Raw genomic sequence first — 23,201 nt, 5'->3', positions numbered from 1 at the left:
GACTCCTCCCCGTCGGTGTCCCTGCGGAGTCCCTCCAATCGCTTGCCCTAGCCATGCCCGGCATGAATATACATACGCCTCTAATGGCTGTGCGACCCCCGGACGCTCCCACACAGCCGAGGTGCGCTCTCCGGGGTTGTTCTGCCAGCCCAGCCGAACCCAGCGAAAGGACCGCGTCTGCCTTTCCCTCCGCCGGGGAGAGACCATGGCTTGGACCCCGGGACTCGGGGGGCCGCTTGCGCTGCTCGTCCTGCAGACGGTCTTCATTTGCTCCGCTCAAGTAAGACTCCCGTTTGTTTTCCTGCCCGTAGACAGAAGGAGGTGCGCTGCCGGCGGGTAATACGGTAATGCCCCGTTAGGCTATGGAATTAAAACGGTAACGTCGTGGGCGCCATTACGGTCACAGCCCTACAGTGTTAAGGTGATGTTTTATCCCGCGGCTCTGCTGGACCCCCTCCTATAGAGAGACATATATATATATATATATATATAGAGAGAGAGAGAGAGAGAGAGAGAGAGAGAGAGAGAGAGAGACATGTATATATGTATATATGTATGTATGTGTATATATGTGTGTGTGTGTATGTATGTATATGTGTGTGTGTATATATGTATGTAGGTATATAAGGTGCACACGTTTTAATGCAGGTTCAACTTTGCTTTGTTGTTGTAAGTTCTGTCCAATGCTTTTAAGTAATTGAACTCAAGTCACCATGAGCTGTGTGGTGCAGTGTGTTTCAGGGGGAGTTTGTGCTCCTGTAACCAGGCTTGAAGGTGGTGCACCTGTTACTCTCTCTCTTTTTACTTCCAAAGTAGGTTATGAGAGTGCAGCACTATATGCGTTGGGGGGGGGGGGTTGTTGAAACCAGTTGGCTCGTTTTCAGCTATTTAACTAATATTCCTGTTATGCCACGTCCTTTATTTAGCAGACCCCAGGACCCGCTGGTCCACCCGGACCTGCAGGTGTCCCAGGAATTGATGGCATAGCTGTAAGTTGTCCAAGTGATGCATTGTTTTCCATCTCTCTCTTGCTCGATATTTAGCACATGTTCAAGCAGCTTGTGTAATCTATGAATGTTCAGCCTGTGTGTTTTGTTTCAGGGGGAGAGGGGAGCAGATGGCGAGGACGGCCCTCCTGTAAGTCTGAACTCTTCACTTTGAAAACAATGGATCCAATCGCTTCGTTTTTGTGACCTTGTTACAAAACTTAGGAAGTTTGTCTTTGGATTGTCATGTTTCAGGGACCTGATGGGGATGCAGGTAAACCCGGCTCTTCGGGACTGCCAGGAATACCCGGAGCTGACGTGAGTTTGTTCTAGATGCTTATTTTTCTGTTTGTTTTTGATTACATGGTTGTGAATAATTAGATTGGTATAATGAGATCTGCGTTCAAGACAGCAGGGGGTGGAACCTCAAAGCATGTTCCCCCCACCTAATAGATTAATGCATACTTAATTTATTATCCCTCTACAATTACCCCATGATATATCCGATTTAGCACAGGCTCTAGGGACAAAGTGCGCAAGAATGTAAGGAATGTATTGTACTGAGTCACCATATCCCAATTTTCCTAGTAACAGGGCACTCTTTTTTTTTTTTGTTGAACCAGACCCTCAATGTTATTGCTTTTTTGCTCCCTGCAAAGTTGAAAGGAGGGTTAGGAAAACAGCCATTGTTTGTGTGAAGACGATAGACAGAGTGGTTTTAGTTCAACCTGGAGTTAGAGTACATTCATGCTTTTGCAAACCACAATATAGCAACTTGTTATAATAATAAAAACCCTGTTACTTGAGCATTTGATTTCTAATAGCCCTTAATTATTCACCAGAACTTGTATTGTGACTCCAAATCACAATTTTGCTGAAACAGTACCGGTCTTGTTTGGTTTCTGCTGGTGTTTGCTATGGAGAATCCTCAAAACGGTGTGGAATGATATCTGTCTCTGGGCTTGTTTGAGATGGACCAAAGGAATGCTGCTGCCCACATCGACTCAACTCGCTTCACAGTCTGAGAGCTGCTGCCTCTGTGCTTGCGATGAATTTGCTACCTCTGTGTCGAGTTAGAAACTTCTTGGTGGCTTTGGAGGATGTAATTATCTGTTTTAAACAATGCTTTTGACTTTTAATGTCTCTGTTTCCCTCTCCTCACCCTTACTCTCTGCCTGTCGGTCAGTTGTTTTGTTGTGTAAAATTTCTAACGGGTGTTGTCCCAGCAAACAATTTTCAGTATTAATTGACAGGCAGACAGGCAGAGACTGTCTTGTCTGTTCATCTGCTCATCTGCCTGCCTGTCTGTTTCTGTCTCTCGTCTGCTCATGATTACATAGGTATGGTCTCGCCAAGCTTTAGTTTTATAATAGCTGATGAATTTGAAGCGGTCTCCAGTATTTATCACTCTAGAGGAGGGGCAGAGCTAAGTTTGATTGACCACTCATGAATATTAACACCGCCCAGGTCCACCCACTATGGCAAGATATGGTAATGTGATATGGATGTGGCATATGAAGAAGATGAAAAAGTGTTTGGTACAAAAGGGATGAAAAGGAGAGGGTTTATAATTTATTAAGAACAGTGATGCAAATGTGAATTTGCATCATTTTTAAGTACTAAAAGCAAAAACGTTGCTCAGCTCCTTCTAGCATAAGGTGATGTAATGTTTGTTATGATGTCGTGGCTAAGTTTGACTTTTCTTCCCTGCAGGGTTTGACCGGCCCTATTGGCGACGTTGGGCCTGACGGTCCCCTCGGACAGAAAGTGAGTGACTAATGAGCCTTTCGTTCGTTGTCCTGCTTCAGAAGCTCACTGAAACGGTGCCAAGCTACTGTCCAGTCTGCTGGCATGGCGGCAGAAACCACAATGCGTAAAGCAATTCCACATGACAAATGAGACTTAATCCTGCAAGGGCTATGTTGAGTCTCTGTGGGTAATGAAGTCTTAACATCAGTCCTCATTAAGCTAAATATTGCTGGGTCAAGTGTACCCTGGCCCAGTCATGGGACAAGCTAAAGGAATGTTAACTCAGTTCGCCTGAGGTCTCAGGCAGCTTTGTTTTAACTAAACAGTATTTGTCCTGATGTAGAATGAAACCCTAAGACTACATTGATATGCTGCAATATTATCTCTCTCCGTGCAAACACTTAAACACAAATTCATAAGGAGTTTACTAATGTTTCACAAATAGCTAATTTATATACATTTTTGTTTCTCTTCAGGGTGAACCTGGAAAAGCTGGACCTCGCGGTTTAGCTGTGAGTTACACATCCTCTCTGTGCTCCAGAGCCATTCCCTCCCGTCAAGCCGCATCTTTTTTGAATGTCCAAAACACAACAACACGACTCTTTACCATTCAGCAAATGTTCTGCAGTGCAATATGCAATTTAGTGAACTCACAACATAGGATAATTGATCAATCCTGATCTGTACGATGATAAATCAGTGTGAGGATAATTTACTTAAATACAGTTCACAACTGAATGTTTTCATAGTTTTGTGTATGACTTAATCTCTCTGACTGTTAGTAACCAGTGTGTAAAAAGTAAATCCCATGGCTTAAGCTTGTCTAAAATAGGTCATGAATCCTTAAGTATCCTTTGTCATATGTCAACAAAAATGTATGTCCCCCTTCCTCAAAATGTATTTGTCTTTCTTTCCCCAGGGTGTTGGGCCAGACGGACCCCCGGTAAATGATTTATCCATGTTTGATGTTTGGTATATGATCACAAATGCCACACTTTATATTCTTATACTTAGATTTTTGGTGATCTCACTAAGGATTTTGTTCAAGCAAAGCAACATGAAGTACTAGTAATGTCCATCTGTGTCATCAAACAGGGGCCACCTGGGCCTGGAGGACTTCCGGGTGAAGTGGGCAAAGTTGGGCCCCCTGTGAGTAGTGAAAGACCATTCCATTAACCATGGAAATAAGAACTTGAATATAGAGAAAAAAATAGACCAATTTATTTATGCATTTATTTGGCTGTGGTGGCAAAAGTATCTCAGTGAAGGTCAGTCTGAGGCCAGGTGACCAGTTTATTGTTTATACAATGACAGTCATGAAGTTTCAAATGTCGTTCAGCCATTGCCAACAGAAACAGCAGTACTTTTCATCCAGCCTCCTTTTTGCCAAAACGGAAAAAAAAATCATTCAAAACATTTCCGGCCAAAACCAAAACGCACACTCTTACACCACACTTACATCACACCCTGCCTGTTTAGTTGATAGCCCAAGTTTCTCCACAGCAGGAAACCCAGCTGATGCAGTAATGTCCAGCAATGTTTGAATGACCCTCAAGGTCAATGTTGGCCAGCCCACGTGCCTTATCCAGAGTGTGTACAAGGGCTTTTACTGCAACACCACCAGCATATCATTGCATATTCACCCAGACATTAAGAAACTTATTGGTAAAATCACCTGCTGTAGTCTGCACGTGGCTAGACATACACAAAACGATTGATGGACCATAGTTTGCCATCACTGTACTGTAGGGAATATAGTAGAAACCAGTCTTTCTTAAAGCGGAAGTAGACAACTTGTTTTGCTTTAACTTATCATTATGAAGTAAATGTTGGTGGCACAGTGTAATGACTATAGAATAATGACACCATCGGCGTTTAGATTGGTTCCCTATAAAGCCTATGGGGAAAAAGAAGACTCGATTTACAGTATAAAGGAAGTGCGTCAACCATTGCGCAACCAAAATAGCAATAAGATAGCATTTCTATTTTACCCGGTAGCTATCCCCAGTAGTGAAAATGGCAGGAAGTGACAGTGAAAACTCTACCCGGCAAGAGAAAAAGAATCGCGTTGACAGAAGAGGCGAAGAAGGTGAAGAGGAAGAGTGATAGAAACGGACGTAAAACAAGAGTGAACATCGGACTGACATTCACTCAATGGAGCGAGCACCGGTGTTGTGTCGAACTCTGTTTCCCTGTCGAGATCTGTTTCCCCCTAGCCGGACGAGAGTGTTCGCATGGAAACAGGTTAGCTTTCGGTTACGATTAGGTTAAGGTCAGCGTTAGGTTAAGTTTAGAGTCAGGTCGAAGTCAAGTTAATGTAGGGTCAGGTTGAGGGTAGGTTTAGGTTAATCCCGGTGTTGTATTGAACTCTAGCGAGGGGGAAACGAATCTTGACGGGGAAACAAAGTTTGATACAACTCCCGACATTCAGTTTGCATTCTTTCTACTGGATCAGTAGGTAACACAACCTGCCTACTTATTAATACTACCAGATGTTTTACTCCGCCTTTATCGTAGCCCTGAGATCAGGGTTTCTGGTTGTTTCTTGCTTTGGATGGCAGCCAGGCGGAGAGCGATCCGGTTTTCTTTGCGACGGCGGCACAAACAATAAAAACACTTTGAAATGCTAGGGTGGGAAAGTTGTCTACAGTCGCTTTAATTAGATATACTTAATATTATTCAGTATGTTGAGATGACAGGGAGGGCAATCAGAAACACCACACAACACCATACAGTTCGTCTGACACCTTTTATGTTGCTTAATATAACAGGGTGCTATGGGAGTGAGGGGGCCACAGGGACCTCGTGGACCGGCTGGGCCCAGAGTAAGTAACACGGGCTTATTTGAAGCCTCCCAAGATTAAAAACAAAGCGGGTGGTCACTTTGTGAATGGACATTTTACTGTTACAAACAGCCAAGCTCAGTGTTTTCATCACGAAGTTGGTCCCAGTCGCACTTTTTAAGAGATGTCTTAACACATTTTTTTTCTCAACATCAGGGTGCAGCAGGGATGCAGGGCAACACTGAGCTGGTGAGACCCACTTTTCTGAATTTCATAAATACAGTCTTTTGTAGTAATACTCCATAATTTGTTTCTGACTTTGAAGTTTTGCTATGTGGTCTAGTGCCCAAACTCCTGCCCACCTGGGACCTCTGGCCATCCAGGCCTTCCTGGCATGAAGGTGAGTATGAGGGTTAAGGGTTGCTAACTCCAAAAAAAAAAAAAAAAAAGCTCTGGCGTTGCTGTGTTGTCTTGAATGAGTGCTCCCTTCGTACTTCACACAGTTGCGCTGTATGTTTACAGGGCCACAAAGGTGTGAAAGGGGAAGCGGGAGAACCTGGGAAACAAGGGCACAAGGTAAGGAACGTCCACTGCTGCAAGGTAACCCGAAATCTAGTTATTACATTATGGTACTACTACCCATGTGGAACAACAACCCACAGACATTGCACAGATACTGACACCACACTGAATTTACTGACAAGAAGTCGTGTAAATGAGAACATTTAGCAGCTATCACACACGCCACGTTCACCGACAGAAAAAACAAATTTGCATGGTTGTGAAATTTAATAAGAGGATTCTGGCCCTCTAGAGACGATTACTGTTTGTGCCACTATATTTCAAGATGTCGTCATATGTGTCAGTGAGTAATGCCTTTGAGTCCTTGTAATTCATGGAATATGATTTATTTGAAATGTTGTGCAAATAAAACCACACTTTCCCTGTAATGTGTTCATACGCCATATAAATGGAAATGAGTCTGGGCCTATCTACCCTCATCACCTCCTGTCATCATGTGATTTACTGACAGTCTGCAGTCTGTCCCTGGCATAGATTTTCTGCCTGAGTGAAATATTCAGCGGCGGGCTCTTTTACGTGTTTTCCATTCATAAATGTAAAGCCGTGCCCTTGCATGGTTACACTTGCAGCAGTGGATGGAGCGGAGTGTTTGGCTGTTTTAGTATAAAAGTGTGTTACTCAGGGGTGTTGGGGGAAAAAAAACACACGATACTGAAGAAAAATCCTATAATATAGTATTGAAGCACTGCATTGTTGCAGTAGTACAGTAGTACAAATCTTGACATGTGAAACTTCCGGATGTATTTTGGAAAGAGTGTATTGTTTGCACATTGGTCGCAAACGGCCAGATGTCTTCGCTAAGCTACGTTTAGACCGTCGGGTACAAGTGACCCAATTTCGATTTTTTTGACATGTGGCACAGATGGGATATGGATTATGACCATATGATTGGGGGAAAAAAGCACATGAAATCGGATATTTTCAGATATGATTTTGACGGCATTCATATGTGGACATAAATCGGACGGGAATCTGATATCTGCGGATACGACTCTCATGTAACCACACAGATCTGATTTTTCAGGTCAGTGCGAATTGCACGTCATTCAGAATGTGACACTTACACTTTTCTCCCCCAATTGTATCCGGCCAATTACCCCCACTCTTCCGAGCCGTCCCGGTCTCTGCTCCACCCCCTCTGCCGATCCGGGGAGGGCTGCAGACTACCACGTGCCTCCTCTGATACATGTGGAGTCACCAGCCGCTTCTTTTCACCTGACAGTGAGGAGTTTCACCAGGGGGACATAGCGCATGGGGGGCATCACGCTATCCCCCCAGTTCCCCCTTCCCCCCTGAACAGGTGCCCCGACTGACCAGAGGAGGCGCTAGTGCAGCGAACAGGACACATACCAACACCCGGCTTCCCACCCGCAGACACGGCCATTTGTGTCTGTAGAGATGCCCAACCAAATGTGACACTTACACTCTTGCAGTATTGTGAGTGGTGTGGTGTACACATGCGGTTGTTGACTTCCAAATTGGCAACCAAAATTTATCCATCCATCCATTAGCCACACCACTTACCCTACACAGGGTCGCGGGATATCTTTACAAATATCTTTTTTGGACTGTCACACAGGCTTTGCATAATCAAATCATGTTATTATGTTTTATTTGGCCCTGTGATGGTCTGGCAGGGTGTCTCCCTGCCTGCCGCCCAATGACTGCTGGGATAGACTCCAGCATCCCCGCGACCCTGTGACCAATATCCAGTGTAGGCCGATGCATGCGGGCTGTAGTGTAAGCACAGGAATCGGATATGGATTGCTTTTCAAATCCGAAATAAACAGGCGGTCAAATTGGATATAGCCAAAAAGTCGTAACTGGGCATCAGTACCTGTGGCATAAACACAGCCTAAGGTGAGTGAACTGAGTTATGTGGCCACCTTTCAGTCTTCCATGTGTGGTGTGCCAGAAACATCTAGAGCTGGCAGAACATCTGTAATTCATCATTTCCAAAAATGAGTCTCATGTTTAACAGGCTCGTTGATGTGTAACATGATTTGTTTCGGGATTTATTTTTAACCCTTACTGTACGTCCTTAAAATCAGCTGTTTCAGCGCTTTGCATTTTGGTGATCCAGGCGTTAAGCCCTCCAGCCACTGGACATCAGTGTTGTCCTTCGTAGATGACACAGAATTCTGACGTGTTAGTGATGTGTGCAGAATCTCTACATCTTGATAAGTTGTACGTTGAAAGCTTAGGTTGCAGTTGAAACATTGATATTTCATTGTGTGTGTGGCGGCACGGTGGCGCAGGGGTTAGCGCGGTCGCCTCACGACAAGAAGGTCCTGGGTTCGAGCCCCAGGGTAGCCTAACCCTGGGGGTCGTCCCGGGTCGTCCTCTGTGTGGAGTCTGCATGTTCTCCCCATGTCTGCGTGGGTGCTCCGGTTTCCTCCCACAGTCCAAAGACATGTAGGTCAGGTGAATCAGCCATGCTGGATTGTCCCTAGTCTGAATGTGAATGTGTGTGTGGACCCTGTGATGGCCTGGTGGTCTGTCCAGGGTGTCTCCCCACCTGCTGCCCAGTGACTGCTGGGATAGACTCCAGCATCCCCATGACCCTGAGAGCAGGATAAGCTGTTTGGATATTGGATGGATGGAATATTTCAATAAGCAGTTGATGCAACCCCAAACCGATATATTATTTACCTCCATCTCTCAACGTTTGTGTCTGTTGTGTTGTCTGTAACATTTCATGTGTTGTTGACCTGCCATGATACAGAAACCCCCTTGACATAAATGATGCCGGGCAGAAAAAACAGTTCCACCTGATGCTTGGCCTGGTCAACAACACCCAGTCTGAACGACAACACACAGCCAGGGGTGAAGCACCTTACTCCTCCTCTACATGATGCGTGTCTGTCCTCAAACGCTGTGCAAAACTTGTGAGAATTATTTTTCACCAGTTTTGTCTGTCCTTTACTGGTCAAAGGAAGTTGTTAAAAGAGGAAAAAGGTGTGCTACTGTGAAAATATCCCTTTTACCATGAACTTCACACATTGACCTTAAATGTTCACACAAATACAACCACCCTTTCTTGTATTCATCGAGATCGATGTGTCTTTGCCACAGATAACATCAAGACACCGTACCGATACCAAATCTGTATTTGGTCTGTGACAGAAAACATTTACCCGGCTTACAAGTTTGCCCGAGCTTCTTTCCAACAAGGGATGACTTCTCAAGTCCACCATGGCCTTGGCATGAAATCCATGTGAAATTCCTAATGCATACTAATGCATGATAAGGGTTTATCTGAACTTGTAGTTAAACACGCAGAACTCGCCCCATTGCAGTCCATTTACAATGAGGTGTATTTGCGTAATTGCTGTTTCAGTTTGGAATAATTTCACAGACAGCCGGACCGTCTTGACGCGTTCTTTTAAAAACGGCAGAGGTAAATCCCGCTGCTGCTGGGATGCTAGCTGCGCTGTGTTGCGGTACGTCTTGAAAATCTGTGCTGTAGAGTCCTCGGGCTCTGCTTCTTCACAGTTTGTCTTGAGAAATGTTAACTTGACTCTGATGTGATTTCCTCCCATGTCTTCAGGGTGAGGAGGGGGACCAGGGGAGTGCAGGAGAAGTCGGATCCCAAGGGCCAACGGTTAGATTCTCCCATTGATACAAGCCAAATGTGTTTACAACTTTGATTTTGCAGCCTCTCGTTTCAGTGTCAGCTGGGCCTTGGTTTGTCACTAAAGCGCCGTCGTTTTCATTGTACTCATTCCAGGGTCCTCAGGGAATTCGAGGAGCCACCGGCATGATGGGCCCCAAGGGAGAGTCAGTAAGTGTGTCTGTGGTTCAATGGCTCTTGGAAACCTTTGTTTTTCACTGGTGTCGTTGTTGTTCCTCTAAATGCAGTCCTTTTAGCTGTAGTCCAACAACTTTTTCATCCCTAAAAGCAGACACATTCTCAGGGCCAGACTTCATGTTGCTTGTGTTATTTGTGCAGGGAGCTCGAGGCCACGATGGAGACCCAGGTCCCCAAGGTGTTGCAGGGGCCACTGTAAGTTTTTCCCACCATGTGAATGGTGTAAATGATTTATTTTTGTTTCTCAGTAATTGCCCTGTCAGACAACTATGATTTTATGTGTTATTTTTAGGGGGATCAAGGCCAGAGAGGTGCGATGGGTGAGCCAGGGCCCAGAGGTGAAGAGGTCAGTATCAGAGAAAACCCTTTTAAAGCCATCGCTACTGTCATGGGCATCATCAGGATTATGAGGGGGAAGCAAACAATTGTTGATTTACCACATTTTCTTTGTTCCTTCATATCATGTGGGCAAAACTGCTTATTATTTTTGTTGTCCAGGGTCTTCAAGGGCCAAGAGGAATCACGGGTCTTCCAGGTCCCAAGGGAGAGCCTGTAAGTGCAGCATTCACTGTGACAAACAGAAATGTATATGGAGAGTAGATCTGCCATGATCTAATTTCTGGTGTCCTTTGACAACAAGGGTTTACCAGGAGTTGATGGCCGGGAGGGTATTCCTGGGATGCCGGGAACAAAGGTGACAAAGAATTCTTCATTTTATCTAAAATAGAAACAAATGGAATTCTGTTTGACTCGATGATTTCTCGTTTACAACAGTGTGTTTAGTTTGTAATTAATTAATTACTGATTGCTTTCAAGGATAACTGAAGGGATCTGTTAGTCATGTCACTGTCAAGCTGTTACTACCATGTACCTCGGTTTCTCTGCAGGGAGGCATCGGGAAGCCAGGAGCTCCCGGGGAGGTGGGGCTTCAGGGACTTCCTGTAAGTATCACCTATGACCTCGGAAATTCAATACGCCGATAGTATGTGTAACGATCACGGATGATTAGACTTGCTAGCCCTTGGCTAAGCAGGGTCGGACCCTTTAGTTGACTGGTTAACGTAGTCGCCTGTGGTGCGGGAGATCTGGGTTCACGTCCTGGCTGTGGCGGTTCCCGGGCTGTCCCCCGAATTCGCTACATTGGTGTCAGAAGTGGGACGGTGAAACCGTGAGGCCATTGGAAGTGCAGGCGCCCAGAGGTGTGAGGGAGCTGGTATGCTGAAGCGCGGGGACGCGCTTCCCGAAGGAGGGGGGTAGTGTAACGGCCATGTATGGTTAGACTCGCTAGCCCTTGGCTAACGGGTCGGACCCTTTAGTCGACTGGTTAACGTAGTCACCCGTGGTGTGGGAGACCCGGGTTCGCGTCCTGGCTGCGGTTCTCCCGGGCTGCCCCCCTGAATTCGCTACATATGCACCAGAATAAATCTTGTGTGCACTGTGAAGTCCTGGAATTCAGCTAAGCACACCGTAAAACATGTCACTGCATGTATGTGGTAATGCCCGGCAGCAGCTATCAGTTTCACAATAAGGCTAATGTGCTTTTAATATGCACAATTAGGATATAATATATAATAAAGTTGACCTGCTTTTGAAAAAAAGGTAACATGAATACATCTGAATCTGACTGTTTACGTTATCATACACATATAATGCCCACAACATATCCATTTTCTGCAGCCAGAAAACAGAGAAACAGTTTTTTCAACCCCTGACCTGTGATGCATCTGATGAACAGGACTACCGAGACTCAGTTTAAAAAACTAACAGGGGGCAGTTCCCAGGAAGATTATCTGCACATGAACACCATTAGAAAATTTAGATACTGAAAAAAAATCTATATAAAATGAAGGTAATATGGCTTGAAGGTGTCAACAAACAGCTTTTAATTCTCTCACCCTTTTATTCCTACATGGAGCAGTAGAGTACTCTGCATTTTAAGTGGCTCATGGATTAGACTTTACTTGAATACTTTTTTTCCCTTGAAGTCATGCATTATTATTTTTAATTCTGAGCTCGACTGACCAGGAGGGTTTTCCTTTATTATGATGCTCAGAGATTCTGCCGTCCAGGTTATTGTTGTGTTACCTGAAGACAAGTTCTCTCATGTTGTAGGGGCTGCCTGGTGCACCGGGACCAAAAGGCACGAGCGGCACAAAGGTTGGAGACACAACTTATTTTGGTTCAATAGAATATAACTGTAGATGATGACAGCCTTTCCTTGAAGGCTCCAGAATTAATTGTCAGGAACTTGTCTTCAGGGAGACGTCGGTCGACCAGGCCTTCTGGGACCAATGGGGTCTACTGGAAAACCAGTAAGTGCAAACCTGTTTAGAGGCTGTTTAGTAACCTCTGCCATCTTTCCTCTTTCTGCTGTGCCATTTTGTATGATTCTTTATTTCTCTTCTGCCCCACCGTAGGGTGAGCGTGGAGACCAGGGTGAGGTTGGACCTGTTGGACCCATCGGGGAGCCTGTAAGTAGTCGGTCTGTTTGGATGATTTTTTTTTCACTGAAAATTGTTGGTTTAGTTCAAGAACTCCCTTTTGTTCCTTTGTCTTCTTTAGGGAAGTATAGGAGAGCAAGGTCCGGGTGGTCCACTAGGGAAACCAGGTGCCAGGGTAAGCTGCTGACTAAAATGATGATGATGACGATTTATTTCTAACATGTAAACCAGCAGGATATAACATACAGATAATCCATCGCCAGTAATCTGAAGTGATCAACAAATCCACACATCAGTGAACAAACCTGCATATACATCAGATTATTTGTTCCATGTTGGAAAAGCAGGAGGAGGAAGTACACACTTATTTTCTCCCACCCCTTCTCACCTACTCTCAAGCTAATTAAACTACTATACATTATAATAGCGAAAAAAAAAAAACGAAACAAAAAAGATTGACAATGAAAGAATAAATAAATAAATAAAACTTTGTTAAAAGAACCACTCAATGGTAGGGAAAGTGCTCAACAAACAAGGAGCAAAATAATCCAGTGAAACAGCTGATGATTGCTTATGGCATGAAACAGGCTTGTACTGTCTCATAAAGCATTTACTTGACTCACTGGATTATATATATATATATATATATATATATATAGCATTTTTCTACATCTATCTTTATATAGATATATATAGATACACACACACACACACACACACACATAATCCTGATATCACTCAGTAGCATATGAAGGAAGCTCAGTCACGATGGCAGACAACACAGACTTCACTGACGTGTCATTATCCGTTATAATAATAGAAGGGCCGTCAATAATTGTAAAGGCAGTGTTATTGAGGTGGCTCTCTGATGTGTACAGTGATACTGTCATTTGGTTACTTCAGGTACTCTTAAGTGGTAATCTGATTTGGGTATTGCAGTATGTATATTGGCTGTGATACGTAGCATTGGCTTAATACTAATGTAGAAGTGTACTGTATGAGGTTTTGTTGGTGTATAATGTGTGTACCCAGGAGAGTAAAACAGGCCTGCTGCAAAATCCATGTTATCCATCTGCTCATCCAACTCTGACTCTGTGTGTGTGTGTGTGTGTGTGTGTGTGTGTGTGTGTGTGTGTGTGTGTGTGTGTGTGTGTGTGTGTGCAAACAGTGTGCTAATAATACTTAGCCCTGATGGTAAAGATGTGTGCAGAATACACAATACATGCACAATACATGCACAAATCTACAGCCACCAGTCAACACCTTTTAATTGTCAGCGAAACAAAGAAAGGAAAGTGAAAGAACCAGGGAAAAGGAGGAAAGGCAGAGAGCGGAAGGAAGCCTCCGATGTGCAGGTAGCTTTGTTGCACAGGAATTTTGCAGAGAATGGGCTCGGCTCAGCTCTCACATGAAGGCTGTTTTCACAGAAAGGGGAGACTGGAGACCTGTTAGCAGCGAGCTGAAAGAGCTCTGTGTTCTGCTGGCATTCCTCACACACACAGTCGCTGATCAAAGGTGTGCTCGCACAGGGGCACACACACACACACACACACACACACACACACAGCCATGAAAATATGTAGCACCACACAGCGATGTTGCAACAACGTGCTGATACGTTGTGAGGTACAACATACAAAAACCAAAACGATGCATCCCTCTGCCAGTACTTACTGATGCACCCCTCTGCCAGTACTTACTGATGCACCCCTCTGCCAGTACTTACTGAGGCACCCCTCTGCCAGTACTTACTGATGCATCCCTCTGCCAGTACTTACTGATGTACTGTTAACCATTACTTCATTATGCTTTTAACAACACCAGCCCTCGTGTTGTCCACACATGGTGTATACCGCCCTCGTCTTAAGGGTCATTTATGACCCGCCTTCCTTAAACCTCTAAATTAAAGCAACTTAATTTCATTTTAAACCCCAAATCTATTTTGCAGGAAGGGTTTCCCCTCTTCACCGTGCAGAAAGACTGCATTTAATCAGTGGACACCCCTCGTTTTTATCACAACACACCGGTCATACTGGTTTTCTGTACTAAAGTAGAGGTTTATTATTATTATGGTTATTATCATCATTATTATTATTATTCAATCAACCAATCAACTTTATTTCACACAAATATGAAAAAATGGTGTGAAAAGGGACACCCCAAAGAAGCACAGCAGAGCTTATGGACGGGGGCCCATACTTTAAGCAAAATAATTTACATAAAGAGTAACAGACATAAAAGGAAAGAAAAATAAAAACTGCAAAAAGTAAGAATAAATCTAAAGTCCTAGCCCTATATTTAGCAAGTTTTTAGTATATCAGTCAACAGTATGTATTAGGTATATATTATTAGTATAATATATATAAGTATTATATATATTATGTATTAGTATATATTATTATTATATATGTTAGTATATATTATTATTGTTATTATTATTATTGCTTACGGTACTGCATAGGTGTAAAAATTAACTTTTTAGCAAGAGGCAGCACTTGTATAGCGAAGAAAGTAGCAGAAATGTGCAGAAAGTAGTTTTTGTCTTCGGGTCAAACATGACCCTAAGACAGTGTTAGTACCCTAGACTGTCTTGGGGTCTGTACTAACACCCTGAGGCAGTCTTAGTACAGCTTTCATGGAAATACAAACAAAAACAACGTTTCACTTTTACTAATATTGGGGTCCCTCTAGGAAAAGCCATCAAATTTCTAATATTGGGGTCCCTCTAGGAAAAGCCATCAAATTTCTAATGTTGGGGTCCCTCTGGGAAGAGTCATCACATTTCTAATGTTGGGGTCCCTCTAGGAAGAGTCATCACATTTCTAATGTCGGGGTCCCTCTAGGAAGAGTCATCACATTTCTAATGTCGGGGTCCCTCTGGGAAGAGTCATCACATTTCTAATGTTGGGGTCCCTCTAGGAAGAGTCATCACATTTCTAATGTTGGGGTCCCTCTGGGAAGAGTCATCACATTTCTAATGTTGGGGTCCCTCTAGGAAGAGTCATCACATTTCTAATGTTGGGGTCCCTCTGGGAAGAGTCATCACATTTCTAATGTCGGGGTCCCTCTAGGAAGAGTCATCACATTTCAGGTGGAGTCTTTTCTCTGCTGTTCAACACTGTTATGGGTCATTTTGAGCCGTAGGCAACAGCAGGGTTAGGAGATGCAAGACCTTTGTGTATCTGTTGGGAATAAAAAAGGTTTCGAACCGTCGAAAGGGAATCCACTATTCTGTTAAAACAAAAACCTCGTGTTCCATTGTTTTCTGTCAGTCTGACTGAGCTGCGAGGTGGGTCTGGTCAGACGTGGTCTGTTGGATGTAACTCAAATGTTTTGTTTCTCTCTCAGGGACCCAAGGGCGACCTGGGCCTCCCTGGCCTCCCCGGTCCCCCAGGCTTGCCAGGAGTGAAAGGAGAGCGGGTAATGAAACACTGCAGCCTCACTTGTATTTCTTTGGCAGAAACTGTGTTATGTAGCGCCGGTGCACAATCACACACTGAAGTTGTGTGGTTTGTGTGTTATGTAGTGCCGGTGCACAATCACACACTGAAGTTGTGTGGTTTGTGTGTTATGTAGCGCCGGTGCACAATCACACACTGAAGTTGTGTGGTTTGTGTGTTATGTAGCGCCGGTGCACAATCACACACTGAAGTTGTGTGGTTTGTGTGTTGGTAAACTGCAGCCCCAAGATAATGATGTCACTGACTACAGAAATGAGATTTAATTGGCTGTGTCTTTTGTGCAGTAGTAATCTGCCCCATAAACGTCACTTTAAACATGAAACTTGTAACAAACGCCAGATGAGGATGCACGGCTTAGTAGCGCCCTCTTGTGTGATGCATTAAAATGTTGCATGTACTTTCAGAAAGGACACAAAAACACACCATATTTTCACCTTATGGATGATTTGCTCTATTAATGTTTGTTTCATGTGTCCATATTTTAGGGTGACTCTGGAGAGCAGGGACCGAAAGGCGAGCAAGTATGGCCTCCCAAGTCCAGTTTAACCATCCTGTTTGCAAACTATAATCTGATCATGAACAGTAACCACTGGCCAAAAAATTCTGTTTTTGCAGGTTTGCCGTTCAAAGTGTGTGTCTTTCTGTAAATAATGCAGAGGTTTATGTATATTCATAGGGAGTACAAGGTGCTGAGGGGACCCCCGGAGACAAAGGGGAAGTTGTAAGTTGTTATGCAACCACATACACTATTAATGGCATACGGTCATTCCGCTACTCTATCCATAATAGCATGTCATTATACGTCAAGAGTTCACATTTCCATCCTTTGTGTTGTGTTTGTCAGGGTGATTCAGGAGAGGCCGGGGCCAAAGGGGAAGTGAGTTGAAGGAATTCTTACCTTGTCTTGCCGTCTCAGCAGTTCTTGCAGCATCAAACCAACAGTTGTGCGATATTTCTCTGATCTCGTGCTTTATTCTCCATCGAGGTTGGCAACCCTGGGGAGCCTGGCAACAGAGGTCCCGAGGGAAGTCGAGGCCAGCCTGGCATCGAGGGTCCCCCCGGTACACCCGGACCGCGGGGCATGCAAGGAAACAGGGGTGCACCTGGAGTGCGTGGCTCTCAGGGTCCAGCGGTAGGTCACGGCCAAGTCTCTGGAGAAGCTTTATCAAGACACCCATCTTGCTTTTTTTTTTTTAAGGATTTCCCCCCCCTTTTTTTCTGCCCAATTGTTCTTGGCCAATTACCCCACTCTTCCGAGCCGTCCCGGTCGCTGCCCCACCCCCTCTGCCGATCCAGGGAGGGCTGCAGACTACCACATGCCTCCTCCGATACATGTGGAGTCGCTAGCCGCTTCTTTTCACCTGACAGAAATTTCGCCAGGAGGACGTAGTGCGTGGGAGGATCACGCTATTCCCCCCAGTTCCCCCTCCCCCCTGAACAGGTGCCCCAACCTACCAGAGGAGGCGCTAGTGCAGCGACCAGGACACATACCCACATCCGGCTTCCCACCCGCAGACACGGCCAATTGTGTCTGTATGGACGCCCGACCAAGCCGGAGGCAACACGGGAATTCGAACCAGCGATCCCCCGTGTCGGTAGGCAGTGGAATAGACCGCCACGCTACCCGGATGCCCCCAAGATACCCATCTTATTCTCAACACACATCTCACCAACTAAACCTAGATGTAAATGTAACAAGAGACAGCCATACTAGAATAAGATAAAATGAAATATTAATTGTCCTCGGGGGACTCGGGCATAGCAGCAGCATGCAGGAGGTAATACATACGTACAGATATATTTACAGTCGTATTTCAATGAAAAGTACTATAACCTCTGTTATCTTCGTCTCAGGGGAAACAACCGAGTGATCAGCACATCCGGCAAGTTTGCATGCGCGTCATGCAAGGTAGGGATTAACATGGCTTTCATGTACACCCTGCCCCTGTACCACGTTTCATGTAGGAGCTTCCAGACTGAAATCTCTCCCAGTGTCCCACATTATGCAATCACTTGATATTCACATCTGTGCCGTCCCACTGCTGTGGGCGGTTACAGGGTAATCTGAGGTTCACAGCAAAGTTCTCATAACCGAGACATGAAATAGGCTTCTGCCTTTGTTTGTGTGATGGATGAAAGATGCCAGAGTTCTCCTCTGAGCCGCTGAGATGTTTCACAGAAGTCACAACCTCTGTTTTCCTCATCCTGGGTGCTCAGTCCAGCACAACTCATCTCCCAAACTCATGACTTTTTTATATCTGCTGTGCTGAAAAATTAATTTCACCTCCAGTAGACCTTCCCTTCTCCGCTCCAAACAAGCGGCGTGCCCGGATTAGGAATCTTCAGAAACAGGAAACCAGCCGAACAGCCGGTGCATTAACGCCACACAGAGACGCAGCACAGGAGATTAATATTCAACCGTTTGCACAGCGAATATGAAGTTTCTGCTCTTGATTAACTAAAACAAGGAGTGTTATTTTCTGCCCGCTAGATTTCCATGGTTTAACTGAATATAAGGCGGAAGTCACAGAAGGCTCAAGAGCGTATTTTGACCAGAGATTCGCCTCGATCTTACTCCGGGATTTCTAAGATAACTGAGAAATATTAATTCTCCTTGCCCTTTCAGATGGTTTTAAAAGAAATAGAATCAAGACCACTTCAGTTCTGTGGTTTCTGGGATCAGGTGTTGGCGCTTGCTGAGACAGCAGGCTGACTGCAATCTTTAGGATCAGAACTTTTTATTGCCCATTTCCTAAAGTGCCAGCATGCTCACTGCTTTTACTTCTTGTGCTCCAACAGAGCAGCTGGCCCAGTTAGCGGCTAGTCTGAGGAGGCCAGAGTCTGGCGCAGCTGGTCTGCCAGGGAAACCTGGACCCCCAGGTTCTCCAGGGCCTCCAGGGGACAATGGTTTCCCTGGACAGGCAGGTTCAAGAGGACTTCCAGGACTCAAAGGTCCACCGGGGCTTCTGGGGCTCAAAGGACCCAAAGGTAATAGAAACTGTTGCCAGGTATCGGTTCCGCTGAAGAGGCGGTGCCGTGCGTAGCCCACGCTGGTACCCTTCAACTGCACAAACAAGTTAAAACTGATGCCGGATGTGTTTTTTTAGTTGTGCAGCATATGTCATTGTTGTATACAACGTGTTTGTGTGTTTTTCAGGTGAAATGGGCGACAGGGGAAGCAGAGGCCCTACTGCGCGAGGGCCCAAGGGTCAGCCAGGGCCCCCTGGCCTGCCTGGTTAGTAGAATCCCTTTTGATTGATAGACATGCTTGTCAGCTGACTCGGTATGTGGATGACGGGTCTCCCTGCTGTCTGGCACTGCTTCTCCCAGCCGGGGCAACAGGGGCAGGGTAATGACAGGGGCACAAGGTGTGACAACAGGTGGATCCAAAAAGTCAATAGTCCAACCTTGGGGGTGGTCCCGGGTCGTCCTGTGTGGAGTTTGCATGTTCTCCCCGTGTCTGTGTGGGTTTCCTCCCACAGTCCAAACACATGGAGGTCAGGTGACTCGGCCATACTACATTGTCCCCAGGTGTGAGTGTGTGTGTGTGTGTGTGTGATGGCCTGGCGGCCTGTCCAGGGTGTCTCCCCACCTGCCGCCCAATGACTGCTGGGATAGGCTCCAGCATCGCCACGACCCTGAGAGCAGGATAAGCGGTTTGGATAATGGATGCATAATTAAAGGGTATATACTACATAGCAGCGTTTCTCAACTGGTGGGTCGCGATCCAAAAGTGGGTCGCGGGTCACAGACTGTGTGGTCAAAAAAAAAAAAAAACCCCAACAAAATAACTTCTACTCTAACACTAGAAAAGCCAACCCTTTAATTCTACATCAACGCCCAGGCAAACATGAATACTACCAGCTGGGGGCAGTGTTGCAGCAGATTTTGCAGTCAAAACAATATCGGCCTCCTACTTTCAGTGCAAAAGTATTAAACGCCGTGCTTTTAAGCTGTAATCTGTAAATCCTGTTGTTCTTTTTCAAACACAGAAAGCACAGCCGAATCAGGGAACGGGTCTGTGTGATGGTTTATCAGCCAACACACGTTCGAGTCGTTCCTCTCGTCCGGACGGAGAACTCTCAGGGTTTCTTCGAAGCAGCTCCTTGCCATCGTTTCTCTTAAAAAAACCTCCGACCAGAAGCTCTCAATAGTCACATGTCTGCCACCACACAGTCCATCAGCGTATCCGAGGAAAGCTTTTGGGTCACTCAGACAGTCGTAGACGCCGTGTGCCTCGGTCACACTGCAGAGTCCCTGTCGTGTGTCAGCATGTCCGTGTCGAATAAACAAAGCAGGCTGTCGAGCCTACGGGGTATTTTTGTTGTGGCGTCATCAGTCGGAGGTGAAAGTATGCGAATGCAGCCTACCCGTCTGTTCGACCCAAGTCACGTGTCATCCGGCGCCGCCGATCCATCAGAATCCAGCAGCAGGGCGAGGACCCCCCTCGGACCCATTCCTTTAGTTGTAGCCACTTTATTTCAACACATACTTTACTCCCGAGTGTGTCCCCTGCTTATTTTGGGTGGTTGCACAGAGCTTCACCTCTGTGTAACTCTGCCCACAATGCATTTCCCCACAAACAAGCTTCATCATCGTTCTGAGGGCCTATCGGTTATAATTAGCATGACGTTAGTCTCGACGGCTGGTGATTGTTGACACTCCGTTATGACGAGGAGGCCAGTCAGCTCCTCAGTAGAGCGCTGAAGGAGGGCAGCAGACGCGGTCACACTGGTCCGGCTGAGGTGGTCGTTATCAGCAGTCCAAGTCAGTCTGTCCTAACTTCAAGAACACATGCATTTAGATCACCAATATTTTGGGAAAGTCATGGAAGCTCACGTCTCCTGCAGTTTTAGTTTTGGAGGTTTTTTTAGGGCCTGCATACATTAACGTGTGCTGTGGTGCAAGTCAAAGCAGAGGAACAGGGTGGACACTGAGCATGATCACCCAAGACTCTGAAACTCTTATCAGGAGTAAAGCACATCCCAACTGTCTCACTGGCTTCCTCAAATCCCCGTTAAGTGAAAACAGCCCGTTTAGTAGGCCTACTCGGAGAGATTATCAAACGATGTGTGTAAACACAGTTATGATGGTCATTTTATTCATGTTCACCAGGATCAGCTGCAGTTTTGATGTTCATACTCATCAGTTCTTCATCAGGATCAGTTGTTGCTAGAGTAATGTGCTCTGAATGCAAATCATGATCAGGGCGTCTGGGTAGCGTGGCGGTCTGTTCGGTTGCCTAGCAACACGGGGATCGCCGGTTCGAATCCCCGTGTTACCTCCGGCTTGGTCGGGCGTCCCTACAGACAGAATTGGCCGTGTCTGTGGGTGGGAAGCCGGGTGCGGGTATGTGTCCCGATAGCTGCACTAGCGCCTCCTCTGGTCGGTCAGGGCGCCTGCTCAGGGGGGAGGGGGAACTGGGGGGGAATAGCGTGATCCTCCCACGCGCTACGTCCCCCTGGTGAAACTCCTCACTGTCAGGTGAAAGGGTGCAGCTGGTGACTCCACATGTATGGGAGGAGGCATGTGGTAGTCTGCAGCCCTCCCCGGATCAGCAGAGGAGGTGGAGCAGAGACCAGGACGGCTCGGTAGAGTGGGGTAATTGGCCAAGTACAACTGGGGAGAAAAACGGGGGGGGGGGTTAAAAAAAGGTTATGATGACCTTGTGTATGTGTGTTTGTGCCCATTTTGGAGAAATAAATTCCCTTGGTTTGAATTCTGTAAAAGTGGGCCGTGACGTGACGACCATGGGAAATTGTGGCTCCCAAGGTCCGACCAGTTGAGAACCGTTGCTATAAAGGGGTTATGAGTCATTAGTAATTCCTTAACGGTTAATAACTTGTTTATTGATGCGTTGTGAGTCCGTAATAAGGCATAACACATTAATAGGAGACTTGCTGGGTGGGCAGGTTAGGTGCCCATGTTTGAGCAATGCAAAATCGTCTCCGGAGACGTTCAGCGGGGAACCGGCGAGGGCTGCCGAGTCACCTGCTCAGGGAGCCGTGCACAAACGACACCCCTCCAGAGCTTAGGGCGGTGCACTGCACCACGCAGGTGTTGTCGCTGGATGCAGACCACAATTACTTTGAGGGCAGGTGGAGCAGCCTCCAGTAGGTCAGCACGCAAAACCCCGTGATGTAGAACTGGAGCACCACCTTCTCACACAAACCGTAGGAAACACCACCACCACCGCTTTTCTCCCCAATTCTACCCATCCCATTTACCCCACTCTTCTGAGCCGTCCCGGTCTCTGCTCCACCCCCTCTGCCGATCCGGGGAGGGCTGCAGACTACCGCATGCCTCCTCCCATACATGTGGAGTCACCAGCTGCACCTTTTTACCTGACAGTGAGGAGTTTCACCAGGGGGACGTAGCGCGTGGGAGGATCACGCTATTCCCCCCCAGTCCCATCTTCCCCCCGAACAGGCACCCCGACCGACCAGAGGAGGCGCTAGTGCAGTGACCAGGACACATACCCACATCCGGCTTCCCACCTGCAGACACGGCCATTTGTGTCTGTAGGGACGCCCGACCAAGCCGGAGGTAACACGGGGATTCAAACTGGCGATCCCCGTGTTGGTAGGCAACGGAATAGACCACTACACTACCCGAATGCCCGTCTGTACCGATGTTTGTCCTCTTTGGAAATGTCTCTGATAAAACTAGTTCTACAGCTGCATCGGCACTACCCCGCCCCCCCCCCCACCCCGCCCAGTACTGCCACCGTCGTCATTTTCAAAATATGGCGCTGCTCATTGTTGTGATCATCTAAACTGTCCCTAATCTGATCGGTCCAACACATTTCCGCCGGGCTCAGTCGGTTCTCGGTGGAAGCTTTCCAGACTAATAGCTCGCATAGCAAACTGAGCCCATGATGTGTAGGTTGGTTCCACCAGGCTAGTTAACTTAGGGTTCAGGGTTAATTTAGGGTTAAGTGTAGGGTTAGAGTTAGGCTTTGTAAGGCTGGCATACAACAGTTGGGCTGTTTTCATCTAATCATGTTGCGTCCAGGAGAATGTCATTGGAGACTCTCCCCACTTTTTGGTCTCCCAACCTGACAACCAAAATGCTTATTACTGAGTTACAATCCATTAATAACCATTAATAAAGAAATTAATAAGTATTTACAAACCCAATTAAGTGTGCCTCATTCTAAAGTGCCACTGAATTCTGTGATCCTAGGTGAGCCGGGGAAGCCTGGATATGGTCGGGATGGACGGGACGGGGAAAGGGGACCTCCTGGGGTTCCTGGCCAGCCCGGTGTGCCTGGACCTCCTGGTTCGGCCGGCCCCAACGGCTACTGTGACCCGTCAGCCTGCAACCTCCAGGCAGGGGCGGCCCATCAGGCTCTGGACTCAAGTGTGAAGGGTCCAGCAGGGAACTGA

The 23,201-nt window shown here is 46.3% G+C and overlaps 1 protein-coding gene across 1 annotated transcript; it reads left to right on the top strand.

The window, feature by feature from the left end:
• The first annotated feature begins 205 nt into the window (after positions 1-205).
• On the top strand, positions 206-23,201 carry col9a1b (collagen, type IX, alpha 1b). Its single transcript, XM_056292193.1, has 32 exons — positions 206-280; positions 930-989; positions 1,102-1,137; positions 1,242-1,304; positions 2,700-2,753; positions 3,212-3,247; positions 3,655-3,678; positions 3,831-3,884; positions 5,507-5,560; positions 5,735-5,767; positions 5,862-5,918; positions 6,041-6,094; positions 9,651-9,704; positions 9,831-9,884; positions 10,053-10,106; positions 10,204-10,257; positions 10,410-10,463; positions 10,552-10,605; positions 10,799-10,852; positions 12,024-12,068; positions 12,170-12,223; positions 12,329-12,382; positions 12,474-12,527; positions 15,701-15,772; positions 16,299-16,334; positions 16,490-16,534; positions 16,658-16,690; positions 16,799-16,945; positions 17,668-17,722; positions 18,613-18,801; positions 18,971-19,048; positions 22,999-23,201. The coding sequence occupies exons 1-32, from the start codon at positions 206-208 to the stop codon at positions 23,199-23,201; spliced, it is 2,043 nt and encodes a 680-aa protein (XP_056148168.1).

Source organism: Lampris incognitus, chromosome 13 (genome assembly GCF_029633865.1).
Source record: "Lampris incognitus isolate fLamInc1 chromosome 13, fLamInc1.hap2, whole genome shotgun sequence".
Lineage (NCBI taxonomy): Eukaryota > Metazoa > Chordata > Actinopteri > Lampriformes > Lampridae > Lampris > Lampris incognitus.
This window is presented reverse-complemented; position numbering and strand designations above follow the sequence as displayed.